This window comes from Canis lupus, chromosome 18, assembly GCF_011100685.1.
Source record: "Canis lupus familiaris isolate Mischka breed German Shepherd chromosome 18, alternate assembly UU_Cfam_GSD_1.0, whole genome shotgun sequence".
Taxonomy (NCBI): Eukaryota; Metazoa; Chordata; class Mammalia; order Carnivora; family Canidae; genus Canis; species Canis lupus.
Window position 1 is genome coordinate 46448666 of NC_049239.1, and position 15708 is coordinate 46464373.

General features: G+C 58.8%; 1 protein-coding gene across 1 annotated transcript; it reads right to left on the minus strand.

Moving 5' to 3' along the window:
• Positions 1-4919: 4919 nt before the first annotated feature.
• On the minus strand, positions 4920-14784 carry IFITM10 (interferon induced transmembrane protein 10). Its single transcript, XM_038563559.1, has 3 exons — positions 14299-14784; positions 11168-11620; positions 4920-5568 (listed from the first exon to the last, which is right to left on the minus strand). Exons 1-3 carry the CDS (start codon positions 14314-14316, stop codon positions 5419-5421), a joined length of 621 nt encoding a protein of 206 aa, XP_038419487.1. The 5' UTR covers positions 14317-14784; the 3' UTR covers positions 4920-5418.
• Positions 14785-15708: the final 924 nt, after the last annotated feature.

Sequence of the window (15708 nt, forward strand, 5' to 3'; positions counted from 1 at the left end):
CTTTCATCACGGGAACTGGTAAATGGTAAGGGCATGGCTTCCCCAGTCCTGGGAACCGCGCTAGGAAAGCGGCAGAGCCTAGGAGGGGTGGTGGGTGCCCCGATGCACGGCCTGCTGGGTCTCATTCTCCCTGTGATTATGATTGGTCCCCCGGGTTCCCTACCAACCCCCGTGCTCACTGCGCCTCCAGCTTACTCATCTGCAGGTGGACTCATGATTTCCTGTCGTAGTCGATGGATTTAACCTTTACTGACAGGACATACTCTGAAGCTCAGCCGGGCCTGATTGGGTGGGAGTGGGGGTCACGCCTCCTTAGATCTTTGCTTCCAGGTCATCTTGCGGGGCATGGTCCCAGCCCGGGTGCCACCTGCTGCTGGCTGCTCCCCAGGGAGCCCAGTCCCTGCAGGGGTTCAGCGACCTTAAGAGCCAGGATCGGGGCATTGGCTAGCTTGCTGTTTTTGGGGTATTATGGCTGGCCGACCCTCCCTGTGGGAACAGCTGTGGGTGTCTCAGTTCCCCAGTCCCACTCAGCACTGTGGCTCTTCCCTTTGTCCCTCGACACTTCTCACCAACTCCCATCCATCTTACCGTATGTACGTACTGGACCAAACCCCCTTCCTGTGTCTAGCCTCCCGTCATCTTCACAGCCCCTGCCCCAGGTACCTCCTTCTCCCCACAAACCTTCTTGGCTCCATCCTCCAGTGGCTCCCTCTCTCTTGGGTGCAGTGACCCACATGCAGGTGCACATCTCAGTCTTGTCTGAGCGGTTTCTTCCAGAGACAGCCTCTTCCATGCATTGTACTTACTTATGAATAAATATAAGAGTAACTTCCCCAGGGAAATCACTTGGGTCCAAACAAGGCTGGGCACATGTACCGATTTGTTTCTATACATATATGAAAATGTATGTTAATACGTGCCTGAGTTGATGGCATTCATGAATATATTTGTATAAATGCCTGCGGGTCATGCGGGGAACACAAGGCGTGTCCACACAGCTTAACGACTTTTATAAAACAAAAACTCACATAACCACCACCGGTGTCAAGAAGTAGAAGTTCATCAGCACCCTGATGTCACCCCTGATTCAGCAAATGGACTGGTGTGTTTTCCTTTACATTCCCTTCTTTTTGTGTCCCAGGAGTAAGGTCCTAACCCAGTGGAAAATGTTGGTAATTGGGACCGTATTGAAACTGGATGTTCTGTTTATTAGAAGATGCCAGGGAAGAGCGCTCTGAGAGCCTCCGAGCAGGACAGGGCTGGGCCGTCGAGGGACGGAAATAAGACGTAGACGGAGCCACCAGGGTACCAAGAAGAAACCCATGGCCTGGGAGGAAGGACATGCTTAAGCTAATAAAACAGGCATTTAGCCAGAGGACATGCAAGTGGCAGCAAGCATATGACAAAGATGCTCGTGTCATGAGTGTCAGGGAGCACAGGCTGGAGCCAGGAGGAGACCCCACCCTGCCTCCCTCAGGATGGCTTAAGGGGAAGGAGACAAGGTGCATGGGAGCTGACATTCCTGCCCTGCTGCCCTGCTCCGCTGCTCTTTGGGCCTTGGGCTGGGCTCTAGGGGCGCACCTCGTCTGCCCCTCAAACCACCCCGGGGCTGCTCCCTCTCTGTCCGTAGCCCAGCAGGTGCCTCCAGGGCAGGGCGGTGTCTCTCTCTCTTTTTTTTTTTTTTGGCGGTGTCTCTTCTGCTTCAGAATAGCCTCCCCTGGACCTGCCCCTGGGGAAATCGATTGAGGACATCTTCATCTGCAGGTGGGCCCTGCAGCTTGTCAGGGTCAGAGACTTGCCGACCCCTGTGCCCCCCCCCCCCCCCCCGACCCAGAATCTCTATTCAGTGGGAGCATGAGGGGACCTGAGAACCCGTGATGAAGAAAGAACATTCTGTGTTTCCAGTGTCTGGAGAAGAAGGTCGGGCTGGAGAATGTGGCCCCTGTGGCCAAGGTGAGAGAGGCTGGGGGCCACCTGCACAGCACCCCTCCTCACACCGTGCACGTACTATGCACACAAGTACACACATGCACATGGTCAGTCTCGGCCTTTAGACCCACTTGTCATTCAGCCACTTGGTCTGGATCCTTTGAAACTGGACTGCGTGGGCTAGATGTCAGGAGGGCAGTGTGGGGCCCAGCAGGTGGCATGGGGGAGGGGAGGGCAGGGAAAGTCCCTCACCGGAGATGCAGATGGAGGACAGGAAGACAGCAAGCCTAGGTGACGGGCTCATTCGTTAAGTATTTATTGAGCGGCAATTGCCTGCCAGACGCTGTGCAAAACCAAAAAAAACAGAGGGAGGGGGAGCTGGGGGATGGGGGCTGAGGAGGCCAGGGAGGGCTGGAGGGGCAAAGACACAGAATGGGAGGCTGGACCCACCACCCACCCGCATGCTGGGGTGACAGTGCCTCAGGCGGCCCGCCCAGCGCGTGCCAGCCCCTCTCCTGAGCCCAAGGGTGGGGAAGACAGTGCCCCTAAGGCATGGCAGCATGCTGCCCAGGAAGGATGCAGACCCCTGCTAAGGGTGCCTTTGCTGGTTGCAAGGCCACTGTATCATTGCAGCTATATGAGCCCAACTGGGCAGGGCATGTTCCACGGAAGAGCCGGGCTGCGGCCCCTGTGGTGGGGATGCATTTCCTCCGGGTACCTGTCCCGGGGGTCAGCCAGATGCTGGTAGCAAAAGCTTCAGGAACAAGAGCAAAGACATTTCGCCCTTACTTACCTGGCTCCACCTGAGCAGAGTAAAGCCAGCTGGACACCGGGGGAGGGCCTCAGCTCACCCGCACTCCCCAGCTCCCCAGACGCCCTCCCCATGATGCTCTGACCCTCACTCCTCCAGGAAGCTGCTGGGCTCTGGTGGGAACCCACTGGCTGTGCCCTTGGAAGCTTTGGGGGCATCCAGGTCGGAGCTGACGCCAGGCCGGGCAGATGTCCAGATGCTCCTCCTGGGGGCCACCTGGAGGGCTCCCTGCTCCCCTGTATGGGGTGGCCACAATTTAACTCCGTGCAACCTTGTAGGGCCCCAGCTCCCCCCACCCACATCTTGCCACTGTCTGGGGTCAGGGGTCATGGCATGGCATCCCATGCCTGCTTACTACCTCTCCTGGGCTTCTGGGTCTGGCCGGAGGCTGGGGTCCTGCTCACTCACCCACGCACCTCCCAACCACCCAGGCCCTGTTTGCTTGAAGTCCCCATGCCCAGCCTCTTCACACTCTTACCTGGGAAATGCTTCCGCAGATCAGATCTGCTTTTTCTAGGAGCCCTGCCTCAACTGGCCCTCTCACAGACACCCCTGCCTCCCTGCTCTACGTGCCTCAGCACGCAGACCTGTGGACCCACCAGGATTCAGGTCCCAGCAGCCTGGCCATTTCATGATTGCCCAATGCCCTCTTGTCCTCACCAGATGCCCAGCCCGGTGTCCCGCTCTTTAGCCCCCCAGACACCTTCCTTCTGGTGGATCTTCCCCAGTGGGCACCTCGGGTAGAAAACCATGGAGCTCCTGGACGCGCACCTTCAGCTGACCCTGTTGCCGCCCTGGAGACTGAGGGCATGGCCCCCCTGCCCTGGGTCTCTTGCCCAGGAAAGACTCCAAGCACCTCACACCCCATTAGGCCCTGCCCTGCTCCTGGCTTGCCCCCCTTTCCCAGGGAGGCCAGAGGGGAACCCCAATGCCTGGCCCCAGGTCCACACACCTACCGCATCCCCCAGCGACTCTGCCTCGGTCCCGGGTGAAGGAGAAGTCTGTCTCCTGCTGCCTGGATGCTGCCTCGACCGGGCTCCATCTGCACCTTCTCTGCACCCACGCCCCCCTGACCTGCCCTGGTCACCTCGCCTTCTCCTGCTGACTCTCCATCACCACTGACCCTGAGCCCTGGGCATGGCTTCTTGCTCTGATGGCATCCCCACCTCTCTTCTCCCTTCATGGCCACTTGTTGCCATGTCCCCATCCCTCCAAGCAGAGCTTTTTGCCCCTTGCCTTGCTTCCTTCCTTCACTTCAGGCCCCTAACTTCAATGGGCACCCCTGGCCTCTCCCTCCATGGCCCCCCACACTCCCAGCTTTCCTACGGGGATGCCCCTTCTTCCTGTCAGCCCTCCAAACAGGGGTGATGCTCCTCGGGTGGTGCTCCTCAGGCCCTGTGCCGGCTGTCACTGCTCAGGCAGCCCAGGCTCCCCGCAGAGCCTCCAAACCACAGCTTCAGCCCAGATGGCTCTCCTGCTCCCACAGGGTGCCTCCTGATGTCCCCATATTAGCGCACAGCCCTGGCCAAGTCGGACATGCAGGGATTCCCCTCTGGCTCCTCCCTGCCCACTTCACCTGTACATCCAGACCATCACCAAATCCTATCAGCCTCTCCCCTGAGACACGATGACCCCCTCTGTAGCTGCCCCAGCCCACACGCCATGGTTCCCACCTCTGTGCAGCCCATGCCCCGCCTTGGCCTCTCCAAGGGGTCCTGATGCTCCAAACAGCACCATCCTCAAAGCCCACAAATCTCTCCTGGTCCCTCCAATACTAAGCCCGCCCCTGGGCCTGGGGGTAAAGTTTGCAGGCCTTCCTCCTTCCCCCTCTACACCTGAGCTGCCTGGAACTTCCTCTGGTCTCCCAGACCAGCCATGACCCTGTGCCACAAGGGCTCGGTCCCCTCCTGGGGGATGCGCTGGTGTTCTTTGCTCTAACAGCCAGGTGGCCAGCTATATTTGTGTTGCCTCATCTCAGGGGGCTGGTGTTTGGGGCTCTCTCTGCCAAAGCTCCCCTCAGTCCCCCTTGCATGGTGGGCAGAAGGCTGCCAGGTCACAGAGCAAACCTTCCCCGGCAGTCAGCACTGGGGGCCTGGACCACCAGGCAGCAACACAGTGGGGTTGCCAAAGCCACCAAATTCCCCCCATACCCTGCCCGGCTGTGGGACAGAGGCTGGGCTGGAGCCAGACAGGTATTTTATTGAAAGTTCACAGATACAAGAGCTCTGAGCAGGGTCACAGCTTGGAGGAGATGGGGTCAGGGAAGATAGAGTGAGTCCCCAGATGCTGGCAGCCCCCCCAAACCGGGAAGCTCCCACAGAAGCCCTTCTTGCTGGGTGTCAGGTCAGAGGGGCCCCAGGAGCCTGGGAGGGGAGCACAGGAGGTCAGGGAGGGCAGCCAGTGGAAGCCAGGGTGCAGCAGCGCAGGGAGACACCCACAGACCCCAGAAACAGGCAGAGGCAGAGGGTCAGGAGGCAGAGAGGGTGCGCCGGCCCGAAGCTCGCTGCCCCTGTACTATACGGAGCTTCTGACGGCCTCGCTGCCCGGTTCACAGCTTCAGGGGGGACTCCAGGGCACATGCCCTGCTCTGCCCCACACGGCATCCCGTATCACATCAGTCGTGAAAATGAACATGTCTCAGTGCTTTGTCTCCACGGCCGGCGGTGCCCGGTGGGGTCTTAGTAGTCGGTGAGTGGGTACCGCAGGAAGATGAGGACAAGGATGATGCAGGACGCTGCCAGGGCAGAGCTGGTGATGTTGAACAGCCGGGCTGTCTTGGCATCTTCCACCGCTCCATTCAGGTCGTTGAGAAGCTTCTTGTCCCGAACCTGCAGCCAGAGGGAGGAGGTGAGGCCAGCGGCCAGAGAGAAGGAAATGCCTAGGACTGGGAACATCTATGCAAAGGGCATACAGGAATTCTTTTGTGTTTCTTTTTGCAATTATTCTGTAAGTCTGAAATTATTTAAAACAAAACAGGATCGGAAAAAATATTATTTGATTGAAAGTCGCTAACAGCACATCTTAAGTGTTCCTACAACCAAAAAACTATAAACCTCAAAAATGATAATTATGTGAGATGCAGCCATTAGAAACGACAAATACCCACCATTTGCTTCAACGTGGATGGAACTGGAGGGTATTATGCTGAGTGAAGTAAGTCAGTCGGAGAAGGACAAACATTATATGTTCTCATTCATTTGGGGAATATAAATAATAGGGAAAGGGAATATAAGGGAAGGGAGAATAAACGTGTGGGAAATATCAGAAAGGGAGACAGAACATAGAGAGTCCTAACTCTGGGAAACGAACTAGGGGTGGTGGAAGGGGAGGAGGGCGGGGGGTGGGGGTGAATGGGTGATGGGCACTGAGGGGGGCACTTGAGGGGATGAGCACTGGGTGTTATTCTGTATGTTGGCAAATTGAACACCAATAAAAAATAAATTTATTATAAAAAATTATGTGAGATGATGGACGTGCTAACAGACCCCCTTATTGCAATCATCCTGCTGCAGGTACGTGTATCAAATCGTGTATTAATGTATGCAAATGCACAAATCAATGTATCCTTTGGACTTATACAATGTTGCATGTCAATTGTATCTCATAAAGCTGGAATCAATAAATGGATATATAAGATAAAGGAGGAAGTTGGTCTCAGAGAGTTGTATGATCAATGGAGGATTTAAGTGTGCTCTACTCTGATCGGTCTCTCTGATCTAAAATTAACAGGGATTATCTGAGAATAGGTGCTTTGCATAAACAGAAGCGGTGGCAGTCCCCGTGGTCTCTGGGAAGGGATGTTAAGATGCAGGGAGTGGGTTGGAGCCCAGGAAGTCTTGGAAAGACAGTGGGGAGAGCTGCATCCATTTCCAAGATTCTCTGGTTGTGAAGAGATGTTCTTCAGGAGGAGGTCACCATCACCCGGGATAAATCTTAGGATTTCCCTCTCTTCAATACTTTCTTCTTCCACAAAGTTCAAGAAGTGTAGTTGGATATGTGGATGGATGAGAAGGGAGGGAAAATAGACAAAAAAGATAGTGCAACGATTGCATGGATGGATGAGATGACTTAAGGAGTAATAGAGTGGGGGTGAGCAAGGATGAGTGTGAAGACAGGTACATGATGAATGGATGCACATGGCTCAGCTAGAGGAGAGAAGGGATGGTAGATGGCTTGAAGGATGAGTGGATGTATTGATGTATTGATGTATTGGGTCAGAGAATGGATGGATGGCTGATAGGTAGAATTGGTAAGTAAGATGGAGAAAGTTACTGAGAAATTGATGTTAGATGAATAGTTAAGTGCCCTGATGTATAAAATAGGTGGGGTGGGATGGGAAGACAGGGAAGGGAGGAGGAAGCATGATGAACATGTATAAACACAGATGAATGGAGGGTTGGGTGACTATTTGGATGAGTTGAAGGGAATAAAAGAAGATGGATTGGTGTATGAAGGATGGTGGGTGGATGGATGAATGATTGGATGGATGGGCAGGTAGGTGGGTGGATGGGTGGGTGACTGAGTGGGTGGGTGGATGGTTGGATGGATGGCTGGGTGGATGGATGGGTGGGTGAGTGGATGGGTGGATGGATGGGCAGGTAGGTTGGTGGATGAATGGGTGAATGTTGGGTTGGTGGGTGAATTGGGTGAATGGATAGATGGGTGGGTGGGTGGATGGGGGGATGCATGGATGGTTGGATGGGTGGGTGGATGATATTGATATTCAGGAAGCAGGTAGTGGGCAGATATGTATACACAAAAACTGGCACAGTCTCCCCCATCTTAATCAATCTTTCTCACTTTCATTACTGGGAAGTCCACAATCTTCTGAGCCAGGGTTGAGCAGCCACCATGTCATTATATGTGCTCCTCCCCTCCTTGCCTGCCTTCCCAGCCCTAATTCAAGCCATGGGCTCCCTTTTCTGGCCATCACACTGAGACCCTAACTTTTCTCTGCCTCTGGGCTTCTCTTGTCCCCTTCCTCCACACTGGTTGCAGATTTTGCAGCTCTGACCATCTTTCCCTTCTGTGTCTTCCACACAATGAAATCCAAACAACTCATGTAGTTTTCCAAATCCTCACCTGCATGGCCATGGCTGGCTTTCCAGGACTATCTTCTCGTCCTCCACAGAAGATGGTGGCCCTGCAATCCTCCCAGATCACCCCACCCTCATGTCCTGGTTTACGTTTTTTCCATCTAGAGCACCTGTCCCCTTAACCACCCTCGCCCAGCGAAAATGGTGCCTCCTCCCATAAGTCTCCCACACCCGACTCCAAACTTGTCCCAAATCAGGAATGAAGTATTCTTTTGAAGCACTGGGACACTTCGTCCACAAAGGTGTCCTCTGTCCAACCACCTATTCGTACAACATCCTTTGACCACTCTGATGGTCAGCCCTGCCTTGGCACCAGTGACAGCAAGATGAAAGGGTGGGTCTGGTGGGGATGGGCAGCCATGACGGGGTCACAGAGTCTCTGATGGGACGTGAGGGCTCAGCCAGAGTGAGTCAGTGGAGTCTTTGTGGATGGAAGACCTAGATTTCGTAACAGCCCCTCAGGCTGTGGGAGCAGCATGTTGCAAACCGAGGTGAGCTCACGGAAGGGCTGGGGCAGGGTGCCTCTAGTCGGGCTAGGAAATGGCTGAGAAAGGATCTTAAAAAGCCTTGAATGCCGAGATGAAGATCCTGGCTCTCACTTGGCTGACAAGGGGGAGCCAGCTGGTCATTAGGAGCAGCTCATGCCTACCGCGAGTGTGGAGAATTGGCGTTCTGTGTCTCTTTTCCCCCGGACACTAGGCTGAGCCATATAAGGCTGCAATCTGTGTGTGGCTGACCCAGCCTGCGCTGGCCTGAACTGGCCCACGTGGGCGGGGACGGTGGGCGGATGGTTTGATGGGTGGACGGACAGGTGAAGGCAGACAGGGACACAATGTTGTTTCACACCACCACCACCCCCAACCCCGAACGCCAGCCTCTGCCCTGCTCGTGAGTGCTTGCTTAAATGTCGCTTCAGGGATCCCTGGGTGGCGCAGCGGTTTGGCGCCTGCCTTTGGCCCAGGGCGAGATCCTGGAGACCCGGGATTGAATCCCACATCAGGCTCCTGGTGCATGGAGCCTGCTTCTCCCTCTGCCTATGTCTCTGCCTCTCTCTCTCTCTCTGTGACTATCATAAGTAAGTTAAAAAAAAAAAAAAGTTGCTTCATTTCAGTTTGTTTTGTGACCAGATGAAGGAATGAGCTGAGCTGAAGGTGGCTTGTTAAGAGCTCACTGCTCTTAAGGACCAGGCTGGGAATTTGGCCAAGGCCTTTTGACCCCAAGTCTGTCAGGCGCCCTTGGAAGTGCCCATGACCAGCCACAAATGGTGTAGGGTGCAGCGGGCCAGGAGACATGCAGTGGATGGACAGATGGACAAATTCCCAGCTGCAGGAACCCGAGCCAGCCAGTTCTGACCACCCCCTGCCCCGGCCAGAGATGACTCACCTTGCACCTCCTTTCCTGGTAAGCCTTGAACTTTGCTGCCCTGGCTGTCCCCCAGGAAGGACATGGGGGAACAGCTCCAGGGTGGCGTCATAGCTCCCTTCTGCCCCCCCCAGAAGCACTGATTTCTACCCACCTACCCCCACCCCAGTGCAGATCCTGCACCATTCAGAAATCTGTGACCTACCTACAACCTGCACCAGATGGACCTGCCTTGTGCCAACCGGTGCCCATAGCCGAGCCAAGGGGAGGAGGGGACAGCTTCCGGACAGGAGCCCATGTCCACAGGCCATCATCAAGGTGTGGCAAGAGGGCACCAGGGGAGGCAGAGCCACACACCAGCTGCCTACCAGCCTCCCCACAACTGTTCCCTTTGCTTGGCACTGTTCCAGTAGAGCCAGAGCTGAGGTTGGCCCAGGACCTCCATCCCCTAATTTCTAGGGACCCCTTCCCTTTGCTGCCCTCACAGCACACACATGCACACACACTCATGCACCCACATGCACACTCACATGATGCATTTAATTACAGGCACACTCACTTATATTCATGCACACACTCATACACAAGCACAGTTGCACCTATACACACACACACACACACACTCAAGCCCACATCTGATACACTTACATGCACAAATACACACATTCGTGTACTTACAGCCACATACTCATGCACACACGTTCACATGTGGAATTATACTTATACATCCATACCGACACACACTCATACACATGCACACTCGCACCTTCCTGGGCACACACACTCATGCATACATGCACTCACACACACACACACACTCACTCACTCACACATGGTGGAGCCCTGAGCTCAGTACACAGGCCTGGAGGCGAAGGTGCGTCTGGTGGTGGGTGATGCTGATGATGAGTCAGGAGGTGGAGAAAGCCAGGTGGCCAGGGAGTGTGATGCCTGGGGCAGGGGTGGGGCTGAAAGATGCACAGAGGCAGAGCTGTCCAGCTTCCATCCTTCCTCCCGGGCCAGCCTCCCTGGCCTAGACCCTCCTGTCCCTCCAGCCCCCATGTTCCATTGCAGCCCCACCCTACTGCCCCCAAGTCACTGGGCCCCTGCAATCAGCAAAGTGCACCTGGTCTTGGACACACAAATCCATGGATAGTGATGATCTGGCTAGACGCGAGCCCAGCCCTTCCGGAGTGACAGGGAGATGGGTCCTGCTGGTTGGGCTCTGATAGCCCAGAGCTCTTCAGTCCTGACACACTTGCACAGAGCTCTCCACCTCAAATGTGAGTGGGTCACAGCCTCTTTCCTGCAAGCTCGGTCCATTCCTTCCCGCTCTGTCCCGGGGACATGTGGTCCTGTCTGCCTGGCACCCAGCTCTGCTCCCAGCCAGCTCCTCTCACAACAATGAGGGGCTTCTGGAAGTTGTGCCCACTCAGGGTGTGGGGTCAGGGGTGCATGGGACATATTTGTGTCTCTTTTCCCCAGGCACCCTGGCCACCAGGACAGTCTAGAAACCATAAGAGTGGGAAGACAGAAAGCAGGGACTTGATCAGAGACCCCGTCTATCGTGGCCTCCCGAATGCCTGCCTGGTTTCAGGTTCCCTCTGAGGGCTTGGAGGAGGTCTTCTGCACCGTCCTCCTGTCAGCAGGGCAAGGGCTCCAAGGGTCTTCACCAATGTGCTGGCTCCGTCCCCACCTGCCCAGGGGCAGCTCCATGACCCCCGCCCAGAGGACAGGATGTCGGGCCCTGGGACTGCTCCACAACGACTAAGCGGGCTGTGTAGAGAATGCAGTCCTGTGGCCCCTCAGCCCTGTCAAGACACCCTGGCAGCTTCCTCAGCTCAGCATGGGGACGGGCAGCCCCTCCCTGCTGGCTTAGAGCTAGCCAGTGCCCATGTGGCTCTGGATCCCATGAGGCGGCCCCCACCTGCCAGCACCCACTCCTCCTGCCCCCCGCCCCCGCCCAGCTCACTTTGAGGGAGTAGGCCAGTGCGATGAAGCCCAGGCAGCAGAAGTTGAGGTAGACAAAGTTGAAGATGGACCACAGATAGTAATCGTTGACCTCGGTGGTGTCTGGGTAGACCTCGATGACTGTCGTGGGGTTCGTCATGGTCTTCTTTTCAGCGAGGTGCTTGCAGGCCTGGGGGGCTCCAGAGGCCCGCACGCTGTCTGTCTTGCTGCTCTTGGACTCCATGGGGAACAGGGTGGGCGCCATGGGGGGCGATGCTGAGGGCTCAGGGGCCGGGGCCGCTGGAGCCTGCAGGGCCGGGGGCTTGGACACGCAGGCAAAGCAACCCTTGGGTGAGCCTGCTGGGGGCCTCGGAATCCAGAAGGCCCCGTCCAGGGGGACTCGGGCTTCCTGGGCGCCGTCCGTGGTGCTGGCCGGGGCTCCCAGCGGGGCTGGGCACTGGCCGGGGCCCTGGGCCTGGAGGGAGGAGGAGAGGAAGAATGAGCCAGGTCCTGCCCGCCCTGCAGGGCTTGCCCTGTCGTCCTGCAGCATCTCCCCTGCGGACTCACGAGCAGCCCCAAAGGAGATGGAAATCCCCACCGAGGCAGCCAGCTGCCAGGCTGCCACTCACCTCCCCCACCCGCCCCAGCCACCCTGATGCCAAAGCCCTTCACAGCAGCCTTGGCAGAAGCATCGGGGGCTTTTCATCACTTTGCCATCTGCGCACAAACATTCACCCACTGACACACAGCAGCAACACCCCCCCCCCCATACCCAACAATGCCCCGACCGACAGGCTGTTGCAATAAACAGAGCACGCCAGCATCCATCCCAAACACCCTGGCACACACAGGGCACGCAAACCCACAATGACAGCGTCTCAGCCACTGTCTGGCCACCGAGCAGAGCTCTCTGGAGCACCTGCAGGCTGACACCCGCTGACACATTGGGCACTAACGGCTCTCCAGACCCGGGGCACACCCGTGCGCTGAGATGCTTCCAGGTAAACAGCTCCGCACTGTGACACGCAGCGTGCACACACACAGCCGACGCGGGCTCGGATGCAATGGATCGCCGGGGTATGGAAACGGCCGCTGCGGGCGCCCCAAACTCCTGCGCGTCGTCCCCGCCCCCCACCCCGGCCCAGAGCGGGCGGCCAGGACCCCGAGCGCTGCCCGCTCGCAGGGAGCCACCCAGCCGGTGCCACCCAGACGCGCAAGGACACTCTGCGGATCGCGCACTTCTTCAGCCGGGGACCCGGGCGGCGGCGCCCTGCACCCCCGGGGGTCCCCGCCGGGGTCTGCCGCAGCCGCACGGACGGCGCGCCCTCACCTGCTGGTGGCTCCTCGGCGGGCGGCCCGACCCCTGCGCCGCCGTCCGCGCGTCCTTCCGCCGGCCCGCGGCCCCTGTGTGCCCGGCCGCTCCGTGTCCCCGCGGCCCAGCCTCGGCGGGGGGAGCGCGGGGCTGGCGGCGCTCTGTCCCCGCTCCTGCGCTCCCTCCGCAGCGCCAGGCCGGCCGCGCGGCTGCAGCCTGAGCCTGACTCACGGGCGCCGGCGGGCGCAGCCACCTCCCCGCCTCCTCCGCCCGCAGGGTGGGGGCCCGGGCGCCGGCCGGAAGCCCGACCCGGGGGCTGCAGGGCCGGCGGGGCCGCGCGGGGCTGGGGCCTCCCCCACTGCCACCCCCAGTCGCCCGGCGGAGCCGCCCGCCTCCCTGGGCCTCCCTCTTGCTGAGCCCCCAGCCCCTGTGGCCTCTGCCTCTCCAGGAGGGGGCATCTCCATCCTCCTGCTGGCCTCCCCTCCTCACATCTCAGTCCTGCCTTGGCGGAGCCCCCACCCTCCCCAGAGCCCGGGTACCCCAGCCGGTGCCCCTCCCAGCACATCCCCACAGCTATCCCGACCCCACCTGCTCCCCTTCGCGCATACCCCTATCCCCAACCAAGCCCCTTCCAGCTCCCCAACTGTAGCACCTCTGTACAGTCCTGCCCTTCCCTGTGGCCCCAGCTGTGGGTCCACGGAGTCTAGGCCTTCCCTGAGCCTTGGTGGCCCTCGCATGGCCCTGTCCTTTCTGACCCCACCCCCGTGGAAGCTCCTGACCCCCTCTCCCCAGATCTGACTTCGTGCACCCCAGCCCAGAGCCCCAGGCCCTACCCCTGAGGTTGCATCCCTCACTGAGTCTGGCCTCAAAGGCCATGATCTCTCACTGGTTGGTCCCCTCTAAGCATGGGGCCAGATATTCTCCTCCAAGCCCCCCAATGACACTTGTCTCCTTGGAGACAAGTCCACTCACCTGCCCATGTTGCTCTGCCAGCCTGCCTGTCCCACCTGGGCTGTGTTCCCTGCAGATGTCCCTTCCTCTGACCCACGCCTACTGGCCCAGCCCCAGCCTGCTCCGGGGACCTGCCCTCCCTCTAGGCCCTCTCTCTCTCATACTTGTCCCCATATAACCTTTCCTTCCTGCACAAGTCCCAGTGAGTCCCGTGTACAAGGGAGAAAGAAGCCCTGGCCCTCTCTGTGTCTCCTGGAGACCCACCTTGCCATGCCGGTGCCCTTTGAGCTGGGTCCTCTTCACCAGCCCACCAGCCTCCACAGACCCCAGGCCCTCCAAAGCTCCCTGGGAGCTGCACCTATGTGCGGTGGTCCTAGATTGCCTCCCCAGCTCCCCCTGACCAGCTCAACCAGCCTCCCCTGGCTCCCCGAGCCTCTCCTCCGAGCCTGGGTCTTCTCGGGGCCGCTGCTGTCCTGCAATCCTCTGCCTCCCTGCTCTCTCTACCTCTGCATGCGTCTGAGGTTCTGGGAACCCACCTCTCTGGATAGGCCCCAGCCCCTCCCCGAACCCTCCCCTTCTAGCCCTGCCCCCGGCCACCCTGCCAGGCCTCATTGGTGGCTGTTAAGAACCCCAGGAACCTCCAGGAGGTTGATAAAACCCTCCGTGAGTGGGAGGGCTCCCCAGCACCAAGCACTGGGGCCACCACCCCATCCTGGCCACACTCTCAGTGGAGCCAGGCCCAGTCCAAGAGCCCACAGGCTTGAGGGAGGATAGGGACTATGGGGGTACCAGGAGTCAGTTCTCCCTCGCTGGCCCCTTCCCAAGGGCCACAGTAACAGGCACCTGGACCCCCAGGCCTCTGGATGAGCCTGACCTAAGACGGAGCCTACCTGCGGTCTGGACGCCATGCCACCAGGTCTCCCGGGGCCGGGCACTGCCCCACCTGCCCCAGGCTCTGTCCTGGGGCCACTCCAGGCAGGTAGGCTGCAGGCAGTGGCCAATGGGGCTGGTCGGAACAAGAGTCCGGCTTGTCCTTAGGCAGCAGGAAAGGGGCGCCCGGCCCACCGGAGCCTGCTTCAGGTCCCAGGGTGGAGTCAGGGCCCTCTGCTCCAGGCGGTCTTGAGGCTGCCTCTCTGAGGGCCCCAGAGCCCAGAGCAGCAGTGGGGAGGGTACTTTAGCCCCTGCTGGCCTCCACCCAGTAGGTGAGGGAAGGCACTTGACTCAGGTCGGGTGTCCTCCAGACAAGGGCAAGAGGCAGGAAATGCCCACCGGGGCCCGCTGGGCTGGTGCAGAGCATGGCAGGCCAGCCAGGACCAGTGCCAGGCGCTGAGCTGGGCTCCCCGCGGGGATCTGCTAAAGCCCTGGCGAGGAGTGCCCTGTTATTACCCACCTTCTAAAGACAGACTGGAGGCTTAGGGCTGGGTCAGAGGGGCTGGATCTGAGCCCGGAGTCAGAGTCTAGGGTCCAGAGGCTCCCAGCCAGCAGCCCAGGGCAGTCATACTGGTCCTGGGCCCTGCTGGCTGGGGGTCTGGAGGCTTCAGCCTATGCTCATCTACACAGCATCTCAGTACGGGCAGGGGCCTCCAGCTGTGCTTGTCCCTGTGTCCCAGACCAGAGGGGACAGGGTGTGCAGGGTGGAGGTAGCCCTGTGAGGCCAGGCTGGGAGGAGGCACAGGGGTGTTGGGGAGGGGCTGCCTTCTTCCTGGCCGGCTCTGACTCCAGGCGTCCGCGCGCACAAAGGCTTGGGTGACACTGTCTCCCCAGCAGCCTTGCCAGGTCCTGCAGCTCTGCTCCCTGCTCGTATTTCAAGTGCAGAGAACACAGGGCACATGTTTATGAGCCTCCTTGCAATTCTGCTTGAGTGTTTGCTAAAGGTGCCAGCTGGGGTTCAGTGCTGGGGTGCAGTTCCCTGACCCCTAGGGCCGGGCCAAGGACAGCCACAGCCCTGAAGGCTGAGAAGGCACCAGGACGGCGACGTCTGTCATAGCTGCCATTTCCCTGCCTTTACACCCGCAGGGAGTGGGCTCTAGACAAGAGTCTAGAGCTGCTGATCCCAGAGAGAATTCTATCCCAAGGGCTCACAAACTCCTATTTATCCTTTCAATCCTCCTGGCAGATGCTTCCAAGTATGCCTCAGCAAACTCCCAAGAGGCCAGATCACCAGGGAGGTCGCTGCAGCCCAGGAATCCCGAACTGGGATCCCTGAACCCTGAGACTTCAGGCCCCCAGGTTGGCCTGTCCAACATCGGCTTGCTTTGCAGAGACGGCATGCAGGTGCCGGCCAGGAGGCCCAGAGGGAG

Bases quoted from the DNA above. Each gene is read 5' to 3' on its own strand.
- IFITM10 (XM_038563559.1), bottom strand. The intron at 5,569-11,167 runs GTGAGCTGGGCG...CTCTGGCTGCAG, and splicing joins CACTGGCCTACTCCCTCAAA to GTTCGGGACAAGAAGCTTCT.